This window comes from Lycium ferocissimum, chromosome 10, assembly GCF_029784015.1.
Source record: "Lycium ferocissimum isolate CSIRO_LF1 chromosome 10, AGI_CSIRO_Lferr_CH_V1, whole genome shotgun sequence".
In the NCBI taxonomy this organism is placed as follows: Eukaryota; Viridiplantae; Streptophyta; class Magnoliopsida; order Solanales; family Solanaceae; genus Lycium; species Lycium ferocissimum.
This window is the reverse complement of record NC_081351.1, coordinates 23954420-23975923: the sequence shown is the minus strand read 5'-3', so window position 1 is coordinate 23975923 and position 21504 is coordinate 23954420. Positions and strand designations below refer to the sequence as shown.

Here is a 21504-nt window from a genome sequence, read left to right as displayed (position 1 = left end):
GAGGGTAGAAAGTTAATTAGGCAATCCCAATTCTATCCCTAATGTTTGTTATACGTTATAATTTGGTCCCCATTTTTCAAATGTATCAACGACATAATTAAATCAATTTTCAGATTTTATATACCCTGTGCATGTAAAAATGTAAAAAGAAATATACTGTATTTTTTGCATGAGGTACTTCAAAACATGTTTGTAAAACTTAAATAAATCATTTTTAGCTCCACCGACCTTATATAGGCATTTAAACTCTTATTATAAAACCTAAATTTTCCCATTTATCTCATTTTCTAGTACTATAATATCGATATTTCAAGAGCATTTATAGAACAATAATATATAGGTTCATTAGTATTATTTTGGTTTCAGTTGTGTCAACTTACATTAAAACAATTCGTGATATTATCATCTCAATTATTTAAATCGCTAGTTCTCAGCAACATTTCCTCCAAAAAAATCATAACATGAGAAAATAATCATTTAAAATTCAAATCCCACGGACAAAAGCCTTCTAAGTGATTACTACAACCACCGGGGTTATAGCTGGATAAAAATAATCCCTTTTACTTAGAGGTTTCGGATTTGAATCCTAAAATAGAAAAATTTGGTAAGAGAAGAGGCGAAATCAGAATTTAAAGCTTAGGCGTTCAGGATTTTAGCCTTTTTAAGTTGCGGAGTTCTAAATTAATAATTTTTATATGTTAAATGAAATTCATAAGATAAATACCGTGTTTCGACCAAGGTTAATTGCTGAGTTCAGCCGAACGTGTATACATTGATCTCTAGCTCCGCACCTGATAAGGAGTGTTTCCCTTACATGACGCACACCCGAATTAATCGAAACCCAAAGTGGATACCAAATACCAAATGAGAACTCATTAGTTTCTTCTAGTAAACTTTGGCTTTAACTTTGTTCATAGTACTTCCCCTTCCCAAGACATCGTTTGTCAAAAAAGAATAAAATGTAGAGAGGAAAATGCGTAAAACCAACGGAGCCGAAGGTAAGTAGACAGTGGAATATATCAATTCAGTGGGTCTCATTGGTGGTTATTATTACTAGGAATAGGAATATATATTTTATTGGTACATAGGAATATAAGAATATATGCAGAAACTAGACAAGGTTAAAGGAGTTTTCACGGCTCTCACTTTTCGAAGAATGTCTTCTTTCTCCGAACGCTAATTTATTTGAGTATTCTTATTTCTCCTAACACTAATTTATTTGAGTATTCCTTTCACACATTAAGAATAAATTTGGATCTTTTATTTATCTAACGTAATTTTACTATGCAAAATATCATAGCAAAGCTAGACAACGTTGGAGGAAGGAATATACTTGGGACAAAAGATAATTATGAAGACTTTTGGACTATATATATATATATATGAGAAGTTAAAGATAAAATTGTGCCTTGTAGATAAATGAGAAGTTAAGCACGACACTTAAATTCTTGAAACAACAAAATCTTTGAAATTAGCTACTCCATTAGGAATTGATGTATTTACCAAATGCGCATATTGGTTTAACTAGTACTTGGTAAACAAAAATTTGGTTTAGTTACTACTAGAACATTTCCCATATAGAAACTTCGTTAAAGTTAATTTGTTCTAGAAATTACCTCAATTCCAGAGGTTGAAAATCTTCAGTAAAAAAAAAAAAGTTATTGTCTTTCAGGAAAATAGCATTTATTCAAACACACGCAACCTTAAACTATTTCTTTGAACTTTTTGTTTAATGGACGAACATATTATTACAATACATATAACAATCACTTTTCAATAGTATTATTAAAAGCACAAAATATTTCGTGGACTTAGCTCAACATATAACAATTCAAGCACACAACAATGTGATCAACATGGTTGATTTTTTTTTTCACAAAGTCTTTCGATATTAAATTCTAATGCTAGACTTAGACAAGGTCAATTTCCATGTTCCTCGCAAGTCACAATTATGCCTTATGTTACCTTCCATATTAGCACCAATTGGAAGATTCCTCTCTTTCCATATTATGCCTTTGAATTATCTTCCAAGAAAGTCATCAATTGGACAACTATAAATACCATAGCCCTTTCTCCCTTTCCCTCCAAGCAATTACCAAAAAACAAAGTTATTATAACTCTCTTCTCTTTTACACAAGTCTAAAGTTCATTTGTTCTCTCAAAATTTTCTTGTTCTTTTTCTACATATTACCAACATGGTTCTATCAAAAACCTCCTCTGAGTCTGATGTTTCCGTACACTCCACTTTTGCCTCTCGTTATGTTCGAGCTTCCCTTCCAAGGTAAACACCATAATCAGTGTCGAAATTAGAAATTTCGTTAAGGGTGTCCAAGATTTAGTATATATGTGTGTATAACGTTCAGAGACCGATTTAAAAGTTTGATTTGATGGGTTCAATCTTTATGTTCTTACTGTTGAACTCATTACACATTTAAAATTATGGGTTCAAAATCTTTTATTTATTGAAATATGAACTCATTAGTCATTTCTTATATTGTCCGTCTGCCACTAATAGCATTAAAGGTGTTCAACATTGTGTATCTACATATAATATTTACAAAATATAATTTTCGACAAAGAGTATTCACCTGACCATCCTTCGTCGGTTCTAGTTCCGTCCTTGACCATAACGTTTTACTAACTTTTGTACAATATCCTAGCTCAAAAAATTGAAAATTGTGAACTTTTCTTGTTTTAACATTATTGTTATTTGTTTTTAAGGTTCGAGATGCAGGAGAATTCGATACCAAAAGAGGCAGCATATCAAATAATTAACGATGAATTGATGCTTGATGGGAACCCAAGACTGAATTTGGCATCATTTGTGACAACATGGATGGAACCAGAATGTGATAAGCTTATGATGGCTGCCATTAACAAGAACTATGTTGACATGGATGAATATCCTGTTACCACTGAGCTTCAGGCAATTTCTCATCTCTCTCTCAAACATTATGATTTTGGATTTAAGTTACACGCACTGAAAATCAGATTATGATTTTGGATTTAAGTTACACGCACTGAAAATCAGAGGCAGATTCAGAATTTGAAGTGTATGAATTTTAATTTGTAACACAGATCGAACAACATTCTAGATTAGAGACTGTAGGATTATTTATACATTTTAAGCTAATCTTTTTGTATTTCTGCCAAACCCGTAACTAATACCATAGATTCGGAGGGGGGTCTGGAATTTGGGTTTATGGGTTCTAAATTCTAAAAAATACAACTTGCTAAATTCTTGATAAATTATTTATATATATTAAGTAATTTTTTAAACATAAATATAGAGTTTAAGCCAAAGTTAGAGAGTCTTTATGTGTGTTTTCTGTGTGTTTTTATGTGTGTTTTCTGCTTCTAATACTTGAAGCATCATGTTGTTAGGAAAACCGGGGGACAGAAAGAGAGAGTGGAAGGGAAACCAGTGAAATTTGAAAGCCACATGGTTTTCTTTTCTTTAGTTTAGTTTTGAAAGAAAACAAGAGAAAATTTGAAGAAAAAACATCATACTCCCTCCGTTCTAATTTAAGTGTCTTAATTTGAGTGTGCACAAAATTTAAGGAGTAAAAAGAGATTTTTGAATCTCGTGATCCTAAATTAAAAATGTTTCTAATGTACTTAAATGTCATTTATATAGTTTTAAACTTGACATGTAGGATGTTTAAATTGTCCAACTTACTAAATATAAAAAAGAAACGCTTTTTTAAAACAAATAAAAAAGAAAAGCAAGACACTTAAATTGAGACGGAGGTGGTACTGTTCTATTTTCAACTAAAAGGTGTGTGAAAGAAAATGTTTTCTGTATTCTTTTCCCTTTCCTTTCCCTAATATCCCAAAATCACGAACTCTTTCTCCTGATTAATATTTTGGTCAAATTTTTATGACAAGAAAAAGTTGAAAGTGGGGTCAAAGTGTCAATAAAAGAACTTAAATTGACTTTTATAAGTTTGACGACCGCATTACACGGAAAAGCTGACAGCCTTCAGTAATATTTTAAAGCGAAGGCTTTTATGTTGATTAATTAATTAATTCACGTTTCTTATTGGATTAATAGAAAAAAATTGCAATTTAGAAATCGGAATATTAGTAAAACGTTATTGCCTTTTACTTGATTTTAATAGTATCCAAATAATATTATCCAAAAAAAAAAAAAGAGAGAAGCACCTTGGATTTTGATTGCCAAATTAATTCTCCTTAAATAAAATAGGATCGGTTCTTTGGATGGATGACTAAATAAGTTTAGAAGAAAATGAATGCAATTCTAAATCATGTCTTTTTGTATAATTTATATTTCAGAAACAAAACGAAAAAATTAAGCTTATCTCGCACTTGTGTTTTACACCAACCTAAAGAGTACACGATACATGACTTTACATACACTCTTATGAATAAACCATAATTATTTATTATATACGGTCTTCATGTAATTTATGACTTAATCATCATATGCTTTGTTGTAAACATCAGATCTAAACCAATTCATTAATTATGATTGCGTAGATGCTAACCAAAAAAATTAAATTAGTTATTTTATTAGGACCCCATAATTACATTTTTTAATGTATTATTAGATTATAAAGCTCGATATTTGTTTAAATAAATATAAATATATAAATTGCAGAATCGGTGTGTGAACATGATAGCACGTTTATTCAACGCACCCTTGGAAGAGGAAGAAACAGCAATAGGTGTGGGAACAGTGGGCTCATCAGAGGCCATAATGCTAGCAGGTCTTGCTTTCAAGAGAAACTGGCAAAACAAACGTAAAGCTGAGGGCAAACCTTATGATAAACCCAACATTGTCACTGGTGCCAATGTTCAGGTATCATATTCCTCTTGTCTCTCTACTAGATATATACAAATCTTGTGGCACTAGATATAATATAACCCTTGAGACTGACAAAACTATCACTTAAGGTCTATAAAGTTTTAGACTGTTTCTCATACGATTTTCAGTTTATTCAAACGAGATCGTTAGATCGTGATCTAAAATATTCATAAATTGTAATTATGAAACAATACTCCTTTCATTCCGGCTTGTATGACACCATTTTTTTTAATTTGTTCTTTAGAGAGAATAACATTTCTTATTTTGAAATAATTTTTTACTTTAAGTATTTTCATTTCACCCTAAATGAGAAGCTTTTTATAGCAAAAAATGTTATGACATGTTTAAAGAGATTCTTACACTACACAACAAACCAACAAAGCCCACGATAAAAAAATAACTATAATATTTGTTTTCTTACAAATGACCCAGTATAATCACTATATAGTTTGTGTATAATTAATGTTTATATATTATGCACTTGTTATACACTGACAACAGTGGTACACAATTACGGCTAGGCGAGTGATATTTTTTTAGCCGCCTCACTAAAATGTTATAAGATCTCATGTTTAAAATTACAAGTTTTAACGTCTTTGACCAGTACCCACACGCACACAAACATTTCAAGAACATGTAATATGGAGTAAAATTAGTTTTCACTTTTTCTGTGCCTACTATTCAGGTGTGTTGGGAGAAATTTGCAAACTACTTTGAAGTGGAATTGAAAGAAGTGAAGCTAAGGGAAGGGTACTATGTGATGGATCCAGTCCAAGCTGTGGAGATGGTAGATGAGAACACTATTTGTGTTGCTGCAATTTTGGGTTCAACTCTTAATGGAGAATTTGAAGATGTCAAGCTCTTGAATGATCTCTTGATTGAAAAGAACAAGCAAACTGGGTAAAACACTTCTACTCTCTAATCATTGATACTCCCTTCATTCCAATTTATGTGTAGTAATAGTTTGTCTTGAAAAAGATTATTTTATTTTAAAATTTTCATTTTATCTTTAATGACGCGGCTTGTCACCACCCCATTCATTTAAATGAAAAGACATGTGAAACTCTCACTATCTGTCGTTTAAAAATATAATTTTGATACACTTTGCATACATTTGGCTTACATGGCAAATGCATCTTTACGCAAATAGACGACCAGTTTCACTATTTACTTTTCCTTACCGATATGCATAAATTATATATTGATTATGCACGGTTAAACACATATTGAACAATAAATATACACATATATATTCACCGACTATTTCTAGTTTAAGCAGTTGATGGATGGCTATATAGATAATTCCTCTTTCTTTCTTAAACTTCATGCCTAGTCAAATATGTGTATAAGGTTTTGTTAACAATGAGAGATGGTTAACTAGTAAGAGTATTAACTACTATACTAGAGTATTTGCTTACATATAGGAAGCAAAAGGAAAAGAAATTTGCACTAGATATGCAAAAGGTGAAAAAATATTCTTAGCAAAGGAATTAAACTATGAGCATTTATGATTTTGTTATTCTTTTTCTTTGGGCAGATGGAACACACCAATTCATGTGGATGCAGCAAGTGGTGGATTCATTGCTCCATTTCTTTACCCAGAGTTGGAGTGGGACTTTAGGCTTCCTTTAGTGAAGAGTATCAATGTGAGTGGCCACAAGTATGGGCTTGTCTATGCTGGTATTGGTTGGGTTATTTGGAGGACCAAACAAGACTTGCCTGAAGAACTCATTTTCCACATCAATTATCTTGGTGCTGATCAACCTACCTTTACTCTCAATTTCTCCAAAGGTAAACTTCAATCAACTACTAAAAAAACAGAAATTAGTTATGGACAAAGCTAATCATTTTTAATGACAGATTAACAACAGAATATTAAAAAAAAAAAAAAAAAAAAATGTTAGCTCGGAGCTATTCGAAATTCGCAGCTAATTTTAGTTTTTTTTCGTGATCTCTCAAGTTCTTTATTCTTCCTTTGATTCCTCAACTCTTTCTGTCTTGTAAGGTTTTACTCCCTTCCATCCTAATATACGTAGCGTATTTTCTTTTCTAATTTATCTTAAAAAAGAATGATACTCTTTTTTCTTAAATAAGATTGTTATATATTAAAATTGTTATAATTTTGTTCTAAGCCTTAATATAACATAAATTTGTGTGGGAATGTAGGTTCAAGTCAAGTCATTGCTCAATATTATCAGCTTATCCGCTTGGGCTATGAGGTAATCCCTAAAAACAAAATCAATCATGTGACATTGCTAAAATTAATTAAACTCGTGATTCATGAATATAAAATGGTTAATTAGATACTTATAATTTACTCAACTTTGATAAATTGCAGGGATATCGAAACGTAATGGAGAATTGTCGTGAAAATGCAATTGTACTAAGGGAAGGACTTGAAAAAACAGGACGTTTCAACATAGTCTCAAAGGATGAAGGTGTCCCTTTGGTAGCCTTTTCCCTAAAGGACAATAGCCTTCACAATGAATTCGAGGTCTCAGAGACGCTCCGTAGGTTCGGGTGGATCGTCCCGGCCTACACCATGCCAGCTGACGCGCAGCACATCACAGTGCTGCGCGTTGTGATCCGGGAGGACTTCTCCCGGACCCTGGCTGAGCGTCTCGTGCTCGACATTGTTAAGGTGCTACACGAGCTCGACACGCTTCCGGCTAGGTTGAGTGCTAAAATGGAGGAGACGGGGGAGAATTTGATGATCAAGAATGGAAAGAAAACAGATCTTGAAGTTCAAAGGGAAGTTACTGATTTTTGGAAGAAGTTTGTTTTAGCTAGGAAAGCTGCTGTTTGCTAGAGAAGGGTGGTTGTTAAAGGAATAAGTATAACTTTTTATTCAGTAACAAAACTATGAGTTTCCCTCTTCTTTTTTTTTCGGTTATTTTTTCTCTTAAATTTCGTTGAGTAACTAACAAAAGTTGATTAAGGATGATGACTGTATATCATCAGTTTTTTTATTGTAATGGTAACTTTTTCTTAGAACACATGTTCGTCATTTGTTCTATTGAATTAATATTATGATTGTTATGTTACACCTCTTTTTATTACGTCTTTTGTGGGACTTCTGATCTTTTGTTTCATTGTGTTTATTGGCACTTCAATTCTGTTATTCATTCAAGTTATATATAAGGTAGTATCTTTTTCTTCTTCTTTTTGGATTGCACAATTAAAAAAGGTAAACAAAAGAATGGACTTCCTCCTCTTGTTCTGTCTAAGAATAAAAAGACTAGTGTGGTTCCTACTTTTTCCACCCCAACCAAACATAAAACTTAACAAAATCATTGCATCGTGAGTTTATCTTATGTCGCAGTACAAGCAATGGCAGCATAGTTGGAAATTTTAAAGAGGTAATTCAAGAAAAAGCACGAATGCCAAGTTGAATTTCAAATAAAAATATCTGAAGTTTAGGATTGGTCAAGCCAAACTACAGACAAAAATGTCCGAAGTTTGGGATTGGCCAACCAAACTTCTGATAAAAATAATTGAAGTTTGCTTGTACAAGCAAATACCAAATTTCAACATTTTATCCGAAACTAGATGACAAACTAACGTATATCATATAAAATGTCCGATGATTGAGCTTACAAATGTATACGCACAACAAATTCTCGTATAATGATAAAAATATATATACTTCGATAAAAAGATTTCGAGTCTTGTTATAGGCCCAAAGAAAGCTTCAATATATTCACATTTTATCCGAACCCTAAATAAAAGACAAACCTAATTTCAGACACCCATATAACCGAAGCTGATGATTGAGCTTACAAATGTATACGCACAACATGACAATTCCTCATATAATGATCTCAAAATTGACTATATATACCTCGCCACAAGATTTCGAGTCTTTTAATGGTCAAAACTCCACGAATTTACAAAAGTGCATTTACAATTAAAAGCCAGACATATTTAATTTGGATTGGCCAGCAACTAACAAAAGCCATGTGTCAATTGCTTTTTGCTTGTGTATATTTTGTTGATCGTGTTTAAAAAATAGACTATATTCTTTATAACTATTGCTTCACAGATTGTTCTCTTCAGTGGACAGTAATCAATAAGCCTCTTATATATTCATCTTGTTATTTTCCTTTACCCTAAATAAAAGAAAGAAAAACACATGATAACGAAGTTATTGGCTATGCTAGACAAATACAATTTCGTACAATGAAATGTGTCAATTTCTTATGAAGAAAATCATTACAACACTGAATGATTTAGTGCACGAACTTAACCATTCCAACTCTCCACGTATAGCTTCAACCACCCCACTAAGCAAAAATCAATATCAATCCGTTGCCCTTTTCACATTTCAAAGATCACACAAGAAACTCTCCCACAACATTAGAGGTGTGATAGAGGAATAAAATCCTTCCATCTTTAATTAGAGATTTTGCGTTCAAGAGAGAATGAAAAATTCCCTGACGGGGAGCGTTTTCGCACTACAAAAAAAAAAAAAAAAAAAAAAAAAAAAAAAAAAAAAATAAGAGGAAGAAAGAAAGAATTCGCAACACATAATTTCTGTCGCTGAAAAGGAAGAAGCTATCGTGAATCCTATGATTTAACGACGGATTGCTGATGAATGATCAAAAACTTATGTTAACTTCGGGTTATTTGGCAATAGATAGACGATAAATTTCATTGCTAATTCCTAATTTCTTTTATAGGATTAAATGAATCCTATGCGACACGAATCTGAATTAGTTGGACCAGTGAACTCCAAATGCGAAATGATTATACAAAAAGAATAAAAGTGACTCCTCCGCAACAAAACCCCTATATAAACTCAAGCCACTAAGTCCATAACACCACCAACCACATTTACACACTCACAAAGAAACAAAGACTTCTCCACTTCACCAAAGTCATGGCTTCCAATTACATTTACAACATTTGCTTTGTGTCCTTACTCATTTACTTGCTATCCATAAACAACAGTTCACTTCTTCCTCAAGCAAATGCAGCAGGAAGTTGTGGAAATGCACCAGCTGCTAGCCTAGTCCCATGTCTTGGTGCAGCTAAAAATGCAAGGGCTAAAGTCCCTCCAATGTGTTGTGGCAAAGTTGGGGCATTGCTAAAGACTTCTCCAAAGTGTCTATGTGCTGCAATATTGTCACCAGAAGCCAAAAATGCTGGAGCCAATCCTGCTATTGCTATCACTATCCCAAAGAGGTGCAACATCAAAAATAGGCCTGTTGGAAAGAAATGTGGACGTAAGTGTAACAAATGTTTTTGTTTTTACAGCCACTTGATATTTGGTACCCACTTGCTCGACTAATTCTATCACGTCTCATAAGATTTTTTATAGCTTGTTCAGTCAAGCAACTTCTAAAATCAGCTTATTTCGAAAAATGTCTTGTCAGGAGTGTTTTTTCAAAAAAAATACTTTTGAAGATTAACATTTTTGTGCTTGACTAATCAATTTGAAAAGAATCACTTTTGTCAATATTAGACCTAGGAGTGTACATGGACCATGTTAGTTTGGGTTTTTCAAATACGCACCAAACCAATCTTGTCGGGTTTTAAAATCTATAAACCAAATCAAACTAACAAAATTCGGATTTTTCAATTTCGATTTGTCTCGGGTTTTTCGGTTTTTACGGGTTCTTTTGTGGCTGATGTAAAGCATCTTACAATAGCATTTGCTTGACCAAAAATAAGTATTTTTTGGCCCTTTTTCTCTGTCTTTTGTTGGTTATGAACAAAAGAATTCTTTTTCCCAAGTTAAACATGCAGTACACTAATAACAACGCCAAGATATTTCCAGCTTTCAAGTTTCAACGATAGTAATGAAAGTAAATTGATAGTAGTTTGTTCATCTGTTGGGCCTTTAGGTGTGTAAAAGTAGTTTTGGTTTGTTTTTTTTTTTATTTTTTATTTTTATTTGCTGGATGGGCTAAAAATATAAGTCCAAACCTGGTGTCAAATTATTATGAAACTAAAACTTTGATAAAGTTATAAAGGTATTTGTATATTATATATGTATAAAAAATAACTAAAAAATTGTAAAACATATATCGGGTCGGTTTGGTCTCGGTTTGACTTTCGTAGTTAAAATCAAATCAAACTTATTACAGCCGGGTTTTTGTTTTTTGTTTTTTTTTGTTTTTGTTTTTATTCAATACCAAATCACTAATCTGTTTTTTTTTTTTTCTTTTTCCGTTTTGGTGTGATTTTTTGGTCTTCCTTGTACACCCTAATTAGACCAGTAAATTATGCATGATTGAGGTTCTAATTTCCAAAAGTGCTTTTGACGAAAAGCAACTATTTTCAGCATCTGAAAAATAACTTTTGCTATTACTCAAAAACACTTCTTTTTTCTTAAAAGTTGGACGAAACACTTAATTCTCCAAAATAAACACTTATGTCTCCCCAAAAACTTCGTGTAACAAGCAATTAAAGGGGGAAGCACTCCAAAATTTGCTAGAAGTTTGCTTCCACAAAAAATATGCCAAACTTCAAGCTAATTTGCAACTTCAGACGTGGATATTTTTGCAACTTTAGTTTGAAGCTGCTAAACTTACAAAGTTTATTAACTTAGGCAGAGACCTGAATGGGATTCCCAAAATCGGCTACATGTGCGCTTGCACCAACTGTGAATAATATGGGCTCAAATTGAGCCTAAATGAATCTTTGGGCTTTTTGAATGTGTAGAGTGGGAGGGTCATTTGCACGATTGTCCTTCAAAGGCACTGGTCTTTAATTTTTTTTTTTCTTTTCGTCTAATATCCTGAGGTTTTGGGTTCGAATACTGGCTCAGTCCTCAAAAAAAATTTTTTTTTTTTTTGCAAGGCAAAGATTTGTAGTAAAATTAAGCCTATTCGGGAAAAAATTAGGCCTTAAGGCAGAGTTTTACCTTAACTTTTGCCTTAAGGTAGACTTTTGGCCAAACTTTACCTTAAATCCAAAACTTTGCCTTGCGATTTTTTTTTAAAAAATTTTGACTGAGCGGGGATTAGAACTCGGAAGCCATGAGTTTTTAGGCGAAGGACAAAAATTTAAGGCGCAAAAATTAAAAACCAGTGCCTTTGAAGGACAACAACAATAACATACCCAGTGTATTCCCACAAGTGGAGTCTGGGGAGGGTAGGATGTACGCAGACCTTATCCCTACCTTTGTGGGGTCGGGAGGCTGTTTCCGGTAGACCCTCGGCTCGAGAGATGACAACAAAGTAGCAAGATAAAAGCAAAATAAGAGACCATCAATTTTTAGATAAAGGACAAAAATTAAAGACTAACCATTTGAGGGTCGAAAATTAAAGACCAGTGCCTTTGAACGACATTCCGCGCAAAAAAATGGAGTGGGGAAAGGTGTATGGGCTTAAGAACTGAAATATTAGCCCATTTATTCAAAAGCCCACTTCACTTGGTTACCTATTTAGGCTCTATTTTTCTTGTTCAGCAAATCATTAATCAAATTCTTCCTTATACCCTTGCAGGATATACGGTTCCATGAGCTTAGAGTCTCAGCTTGGGTGGAGGAATAAAGATGAATTTCCAGCTGCTTGTGTTATTATGTTTCATAAATATTAGAGTATTTCCAGTTTGCTATAAAATAAATTGTTGCTAGTTTGATGTTATGTTTAACAAATGTACTACACTTACATAGCTCTATTCATCGTGTTTAGATGATTAAATGGACTATCAGCCTTCTTGTTTTCCCTATTCCAATAAATTGACCCTCTGTTCAGGCAATTTTAAATATAATCAAGGAGAGTAGCACTATTGGTCTATAAGTTATTGATAAATTACTCTTTTAATTTTTGTGATATATAATTCAATATATTTAACCTTTTGTTAATTATAATGAGTGGTTTTTTGCCCATTTTGGTAGAAAATACGTTATACTTGACTATTCATGAAACTATATTAACGTCAAATAGGGAGTAACACTACCAACTTATCATAACACATAAGTTACTAAGTGATGAAACGGTTAATAATTATGGCAAAATTTGTGAATATTCATAAACAAATGGATTAAAAGTGCACAATTCAATTAATTGAAGGTTAACTTGCTTAGTCACATAAGAATTTAGCAATTACCGAGGGACCAAAATTTTTATTAACCCTAAAATCAATAACTTTTGATTATTTCGGAAAGGACATTACAGATATTAAGAAGTCACAGCTCGAACTATAGTATCATGAGTTTAAATTCTACTAATTGAGAGTCTGAGACTTCTCTATTATCCTATTAACTGAGTAAAAAGAAAAAGAAAAAAAAAAGAATAAAACAGTGTCTACCTAACTTCAATAGTCTCAAATCAAGGAACAATTTAATATGAAACACATACGTAATACGGTAATAAGTAACTTTTGTACAGTCCAAAAAAAATAATGCATAATATCATTAGCCGGATTGTGAGACATGGTCATATGTTTTTCCTCTATTTTGGAATGTCAAAACTCATGATATATATCTTAAATCGAGCATCCATCAAGTGTATCCCATTTTTGCAAAACATCATATTATACTAAAAGTGGGAAGCTCCCACCTTCAAAGTTGGATTACCATTTTGCCCCTACTAAATCAAAATTTAATAAATAGTTAAAATTTAAATTGCATAAAGGTTGAATAAATAATTACCTTTTCGTTGAATAAATAATTACTACTTCTTAGTACATTGAAAGTGAATGTAGAGAATTCTTCCATCTACCCATAATTATTGTAGGTGTAAATTTGCTTAGTTATTACCTATATTTATTTCATTCTTTATTCATTATTTTTTTTTCATCTTCCCCATTCATAGCAAGGAAAATAATAATATCCAGAGCTATTTTATCATTACTGTTTGTTTCTTTGATCTTCCACATTAATAGTAATATCATCATATCATATTTTATTGTATAAGTAGGAAGCCCTGCAAGGGAAAAATTGAATTACCATATTATTCATCAAAAGTTAAACGACTTTTGTATCCTTCAAGCAAAAAATACTATAAAAAGAAATACTATAACAACTTTTTTGTACAAAGATATAGTTACGTTTTCTAATAAAATAAATAAATTAAAACCAGCATATTAATGACACTTATCATGTTTCCAGCTAAGTGAAACACTACACTTATAATTAATTTAATTCCTCCATGATCTCAGTTGTATAGTTGTACATTTTTTATCAGTGAGAAAACTGAAGAATACAAATAGGTAAATGACTCCTCAGAAGTTAGATCTCAAACAACTCTAGATACACAATGTATTAGCACAACTTCATAGTTACTTGGCGATGTTTAAAATTCTAAGGAAATAAATAGCACTTAAGTTTTGCAAGTCAAATTAAATGAGGTAACAAAAACAATTATGGTGCACCAAAATTATAAGAACCGGATAGAGCCAAAGCAATATTGAAGTGATCAACAATGGTGAAGTCCACGAACAATGTATTTATTTAAAACTCAGTAACAACAATTCTAAGTTCTAAAATAATAATTGCATATTTGACTTAAGTTTTGCTTACTCCGCCCCTAACAAGCTCCATATCTCAAATGTCCCTATTTATTTAGGAATTTCTATGTTAACAAGATTGTTGTCATACCCTATTTTAACCTAAGTCAAAATAGTTTATAACATCCCGGGCAATTCCGGGGTTAATTAAAGTTAAGAAGTCGCCACCTAATTATTTATGGTGAATTAGGGCACCTAAGGTAATTAAAGTATTTATCTAAAGTTAATTTGTTTTTTTTTAAAGTCTACGAAACCAAATGAGATCTGAGTAAGGGTTCAACTAATCTAGAGGGAAGGTATTAGGCATCCTCTAAATTCCATTAATAATGGTTAACCTACCGGACCTACAATTAATTAGGCTTAGAATATAGATGTAATATTTTATAATATTTAAAAAGGTGTCTTATAAGTATTGCTAAGGTTATAATATAAACATGCTATCTTAACAAGAAAATAATGATGCGCATAAAATCTTAGTCATGAATAACCGAAAGAGGCGGGATGTGTCATGTTTACATGTAGTAGGTTATCTTGACCAACAAATTTAAAAGCGTTATTGTAAGATTAATCTAGTAAAGTTTAAAGTGTTATAAAAGATTATTAGTTCAATGTTGATTATGTAAAGATTGTTTTAACAAGTATATGTTTCAAATGTCGAAAAGAGCTAAAGTGAGGAAATTATCCATAGAACTAGTTTATCTTTTTATTTCTCAAAATAAACTAACGTGGGTGTAAAATTTATGACGTTTAAATTTCTAAGATAGTAAGAGTAAAATATGATTCTCTTAACTCAAGAATATGAATTTACGCTATTGAAAATCAATTATTCTAAAGGTAAATATTATGGATGCTATAAATAATTCTAATATAAAAAGAAGAAAATGAAACTTTGTGGAATTGATTATTATTAGTTTTCCTTAAATTAACTACCCATTATTTAACTAAACTCCACTAATTTGCTAAAGTTCATCTAGATTAACAAACAAAAGAGTTAGTCATGCAACACAAATTAAATGCACCGCCCCATTTTAACAAGCTCCATATCAATCAAATGTCCCTATTTATTAACATAGGAATTGAATGAGGGATGACTCGAGAAGATTATTTCGTTGGGCTTTTACCGAATGCGCGGCGTATATTGAAGAATTGTGACTCCATTTTTCTCCGAATATATATATATATATATATATATATATATATGAAAGCTTAATCGCAAGCACAAGCTGAAATTCGGAGTGTACTCAAAGGAGTGTTATATAAATCATTTTTAAAGTTTAGGTTTTAACCTTAACCCAACTATCATTTCAGATTAAGAGAACAAATATTCAACTTTTGACTTCTTTCAAGTCGTGAAACAAACCATGCGATATTATTTGAATTATACCCACAATTAACCATGATATTTATAATAGACTAAAATAGGAGAGGAAGAAACATCACCACAATAAGAGAGTATGAATCAAAAAGTACAAAGACCCCAAAACATAAAAGTAGAGAGATCTTTTTTTCCTTTGTTTGAAACAAGATTCAACACGAAAGTTCACTCATACCACGATAACCACCTGATTGAAACTATTCTAAAAAAAAGGTGCTCGCCCATAACCAATTAATCACAGAATCAAACAAAGATTGAAGCGAAAAATAAATAAAGTAAAGGACATGGAAGGTTGCCGTTATTTTCTAATATTGCAAAAACAACTTCATTTCTATGTTGAGCTTAATGAATTGTAAAAGTCTCCCCATATAACGATTACTCATTTACGACAAATCCCTTTTTGATCCCACACCGAGAATACACCCAAGGCCTATATTTTATGCCTAAAACTCATGTCTATATTAATATTACTCAAACAACATAAAGAGGAATTTAGGGAAGTACGAAACTTGAATCGAACAAGAAACTAAACCAACAACCAGCCGCTTAAATGTGATTACAGAATTGAAATATAAGCACGCCTAAACTAATAACTAAACACATGTACCGAATAGCAATTAACTCGAACACGGATCGTAATTTGGCACATATAACCATCAAACATGTAAAATGCCAAAATGAACTAAAGGAAAGAAAATCACCTTTGTTTCACACATGAACCGAGAGGTCTCGAATCTACTCTCGTATTGATAGATTCGAAACGATAATAAAGTAAAAACGAGTAAAATGTTTTGTATTTTTAAAATCAAGAAATAAAGAGACTACGAGGATTGAGGCGGCGAAAATCAACCCTTTATGGATGATGAATAAGAATATTTATAATAGGTTTATTGGAGTTATTTGGGCGGGATTTTGAAATCAAAATATTCAAACTCGAGTCAAAATGACCGTTCAAAACTTATTGTAGTCCTTTCACATGGTTGGTTTGATGTTACCGAAAATCATTTTTTCTGTTCTTTGTGAATTTGTTGTATTTCGAAGCGAGAAAAGGGAATGAATTTCTACAATGCGGCTTGCATCGCGACAATTTGGCATGGGAATGGGGTCGTGTATGGCAAAAGAGAGGGTTTTTTCGCAAAATGGGGATGAAGTGAGGAGATGAGAGAGGAGAGAGATCGGATTGCACACACATGTTGAAGGAGGGTGTCCGAAAGTGGAAGGAGGAGAGAGAGAGAGAGAGAGAGAGAGAGAGAGAGAGAGAGATAAAAGGGCCGAAGGGTTAGGGTTTCATTAGTTTTAGCAAAAGGGTGAAAATAAAAATGGGCCGGGTCGGGTCGTCGGTTTTTCGGGGGGGGGGGGGAATTAATTGGAATCGGAGTAACGGGCGATGAGTTTGGATGAATTAGTTAAAATATGGGCTTCTAATTTAATAACTTGTACAGTATATAAAATTAAAACTTGTAACAATTGTTTATTCCATATCTGAAATTCAATATTTTTTTTCTTTTTTGGTTATCCTAAATAATAGTAGTTTGTGACAACCCATTTTCCCGCATCAACAACTGTTTGTTGCATGATGATAAAAAAATATGAATTTCAACAAATGTTTTTGGTCAAAAAAGGTAATTGAAACACAGAACATACACCAAAACCGTCTACGAAGTAGTATTATGTGTATGCGCCTTACAATATAAAGTTACATAATTGTAAATAGTATCTAACTTAATTTAATTATTCAATTCACACATAACCAATTATTTCTAATTTATGTATTAGACTACTACTAATAAATAAGATTAATATTCATTATTCTTGCAAACTTGCACTTTCGTATACTTATTCCTACTTTTTGGTTCAATATGTATTTTTTGAATGTCTACAATTTTCGTATCGATTAACATGGGATATAGGTGCAACGCACATATCCAGAAACTAGTAGTTATTCAAAATCACGAGAAGCCGACTCTTTCTTCTTCTTCTTTTTTTGTCAGCGATCAGCTTAATAATTATTCAATCGTAAATGAGTATATCATGGACTCCATAATATCGTACATAGAACTTTTAACATGTGGGCTCAAACGATCGTTTAATTAAAGACAAAAATAAAGATGTAAAGTCACACATGAGTGTTATACAATTTTACACAAAAATATCAAAATAAGAATTGCCACTCTCAAATTTTTCAGTGCTTCCTTGGTTAGAAGGCAATCCATCTCAGCAACATCGGGATCGCGCGGAAGAACTTCTTCAACCAGCTCAAAGCTTCACAGACTGTTAGGATTTCAGCCATTAGTGCATCATATGAAGCTTCCAGTGGTGCACTAAATCCTCTAACAAAATTTCCATGAGTATCACAAGAAGCAACTTAGCTAGTAAGCCTATGGATATTTAATTTAGGAGTTTAAGTACTAGGGAATAAAGTCTTGTTATAACCTGCACAACCTCGACCAAAATCAAATATAAGTTGAATTATGATAAAAGATCGTCACTCCCATAGTAAGTGCTTTTGGATTGGGATGCACCAGAATAGAGTGCTTAACAAAATCATGACAGAGTTGTGGTCCAATGGATGTGTTATCCTTTCAAGCCCAATGAAGCCAGATACATAGACTATTTTAAGTAATGCCTCCAACAAGGCTTTTTCTTGTTGAAAGGACAACATATAAGGGTAAAAGACTTTAGGATTGAGATTATGACATTTGAAGAGGAAATGTTTGTGACATGTTTGTAGGCAACACTTACCAGGATTCATGATTTGAAATCTATGGGTTTCTCTAGTAATTTCAAGTTAATATATGATAATAACTGGGTCCATAATAAATATTACAATAAATATATAGAGTTTGAACAAAAATTATTGAATTCCTATGAACCCGCACGCGACATGCTGGATTACCCTTGTTGAGATATCGGTTGAGATTACTTATCAAGCACATACACACGGTGAAGTGCCTTTGTCGTCACATATGTAACTTGAAAAAAAATCTCATATTCTTTTGCATAAAAACAACTCTGCCATGCTACTATCAAGGGTTGCAGTGGGATGGATAGAATTTCACCACCTTTAACAAAAGTTTTCAGGTTTGATATAAGAGGATGCAGCTAGTGTTGCACTACCGAGTTCATCTAAACATACATCAAGCATAAATTTGTGTAAAAATTTGCTAAAATTGTAACAAGCAGTATGTATGGACACATAATTTTTAAAATGCAATGAGCTCAGTTCTAAGAATTTTAAATGTAGAACTCATAAAGCTTAAATCCTAAATCAACCTCTAGATTTGAGTTTTGGATGTCGAAAAGATACTAGTAAGGACACCATCGGAATCTTTTAGATATTAAATTTTTTCAAAATTTTGATTCTCCTCATTAGAGTTTTTGACTCCGCCACTTCAAAAAGTTAGTACCATTGTAGAGTGAATGACAAATCATTACAGAGTTGTGGTCCAATGGATGTTATCTTGCGAGTAAACTCAAACCCAATAAGGCCAGACATTCTATTTTAAGTAATGCTTCAAACAGACCTTTTCTTGTTGAAAGGAAGACATACAACAGAAAAAGGCTTTAGGATTAAGATTGTGACACTAGAAGAGGAATGTTTGTGATAACATGTTGTAGGCAGACTGACCATGCACATCCACGCGTGTGAATTGCCTAGTGTTGTATGTTGTGGTCACATATAATTACTTAAATTAGGTCTCACGTGTACTCCATTTCACAGCTTTTGATGCATACTGTTGTGTAAGCAACTCTGCTATATATGCCTTCGATCGACATCAACTTTGTTGTTGAGGCAATATGAGAGGACGAGTCCAACCAATAGGATGGAACTTTTAGCATATGTGTTCAATGTTGATAATGGAGAAAACTGAGAATATCGCTAATGATAATTAAGAGCGTTCAAGATTGAATATATATGTGTAAACAAATATTTGTTTTGTTATTGCTTTATTATGAGCCGAGAGTTTATTAGAAACAACTTCAGTACCTCACAAGGTAGGGGTAAGGTCTACGTACACTATACCCCTGCGTACACTATACTCTTCCCAGACCACTTGTGGGATTACATTGAATATGTTGTTGTTTGTTGTATATACACAAGATTATTGATCTTTATATACACCGTATATAATTTTCCCGTAAAAGGTATTCAAACCTTCGGCATACATAGCTACACCCCTGAATGTTGAACCAGGGACAGAGCTAGCTTAATTGAATTACGGGATCATGTGAAATTTGTGAATCACTTGTTTTTCCAAGATCTACACTATATAACTATATATTAAGAAACTCACTAAACATTTAAAATATTTTAAAATAAACTCAATTATTATTGTATATTAATTTAGGGTCACCGTAGAAATCCTTTAACTTTAAATTCTGGATCCACCTCTATGTCGAACCCAAGCCACTCGAACATCGACCGTTGCTATTTGCGAGTGGATATCCGGTTGAGCACGGATGCTCGTTCATTTGTTATGATTGCCCCAGTCTGAATGCGTAGTGACGAGACTAGTACTACGATTGGTAATGCTACAAAAAAAAACTTTGAGATTAATGAGTCTGAGTAATCCAGGAATCAAAGAGCCTAATTAAGTCAGCTCATCACACCTTGGTGGTAATTAGTTATACTAGCTAGTTCATCAAGATTCCTGTGCGCATATAGAGGTAAATTCATAATTTAAATTTGATGAGTTCGATTTTCAGGATTTTAACTGTTAAGTATTAAACTCTATGAACTTGTAACGAACGAGAGGATTTTGTTGAAATGGAGAAGTGTAATTTAGGTACCGAACTACCCATACAGGAATTTGTTCTTGAATAGATCTCAGAATAAAAGGAAAAACAAAGAAAAGAAAAAGGTTCCTAAAGAACTCCATGTAAACAACTAAGAAGAGAAAAATCAAGTTTTAGCATAGTCCGATAATATTTGCTCTAGTATATTCAGCCATCTTGACGCAATGCAGATCCTCCTTTTAATCAGGGATTCAAATGTAACTAGATAGTTGTCCACAAGATCCTGTATGTTAGCCTCTGGACAAATGTCAATCATTACAATACTTTGACATCATGGGTTTAAATGTATATTTATTAAAATTCTAATGATATTTTACATAATTTAAACTATGTTCTAACAATAATTCGGTATCCGCCGCACAAAAGCTGCATTCTTGTTTATTTATTCTAATAAGCGACAAGTGACTCACTTTTTTATAGCCAATCGGGTCGCACCTAGTTTTGTTGTTATGTTTGAAATTTTGAAGTATTTCAGCTGTTTGGTTAAAATATGTTTGACTTTTAGATAGAATAGATATCTTTAGATAATCAAATTAGCATAAGTTACTTAAATTTTAAAATTGAAATTTAAAATAAGCAGCTTGACAAGGGTAGGAGTATAGATAACTGGATGTCCACATTTTCGTCCGCAATATTAATCAAAAATACAACAATGAACTAAGTAATTAAGGTGTTTTTGGTATGGTTCCAATGTTTTCATGTTTCGTTTCTAGGGAAGCAAGTTCCTAAAAATCAGGTAAAAAAACTATCATAGTAGAAGTAGGAAAAATAAGTTCCATAAGTGATATTTGTCTCCTCCACCCTCCCTTGCGCCTACCACCCTCACCGTATTGTAATTGTCTAGATTATTATATATATATGCTCTTAAAATACTATTTTCTGCTTACGTATACACGAAAATATTTTCCAACTAAGTTAGTATGAAAGAATAATTGCTGCGCCGCATGAATTTTCTTTCTATACAAGTTCTTAGACGAGATTTTTGAACAGAAATTCAACAGGCGAGCTTCTCTCCGTGCGTCTGCGCACCAACATACCTGCAATC

General features: G+C 32.5%; 2 protein-coding genes across 2 annotated transcripts; both read left to right on the top strand.

Annotated features, from left to right (window-relative positions):
- Positions 1 to 2069: 2069 nt before the first annotated feature.
- LOC132032898 (glutamate decarboxylase 4) lies at positions 2070 to 7872 on the top strand. The gene is made up of 7 exons (XM_059422691.1): positions 2070 to 2281; positions 2722 to 2926; positions 4622 to 4822; positions 5514 to 5728; positions 6366 to 6619; positions 6995 to 7047; positions 7167 to 7872. The coding sequence occupies exons 1-7, from the start codon at positions 2196 to 2198 to the stop codon at positions 7635 to 7637; spliced, it is 1485 nt and encodes a 494-aa protein (XP_059278674.1). The 5' UTR covers positions 2070 to 2195; the 3' UTR covers positions 7638 to 7872.
- A 1767-nt stretch (positions 7873 to 9639) lies between these two features.
- Positions 9640 to 12535, top strand: LOC132032897 (non-specific lipid transfer protein GPI-anchored 15). The gene is made up of 2 exons (XM_059422690.1): positions 9640 to 10053; positions 12280 to 12535. Exons 1-2 carry the CDS (start codon positions 9708 to 9710, stop codon positions 12294 to 12296), a joined length of 363 nt encoding a protein of 120 aa, XP_059278673.1. The 5' UTR covers positions 9640 to 9707; the 3' UTR covers positions 12297 to 12535.
- The last annotated feature ends 8969 nt before the right edge of the window (positions 12536 to 21504 follow it).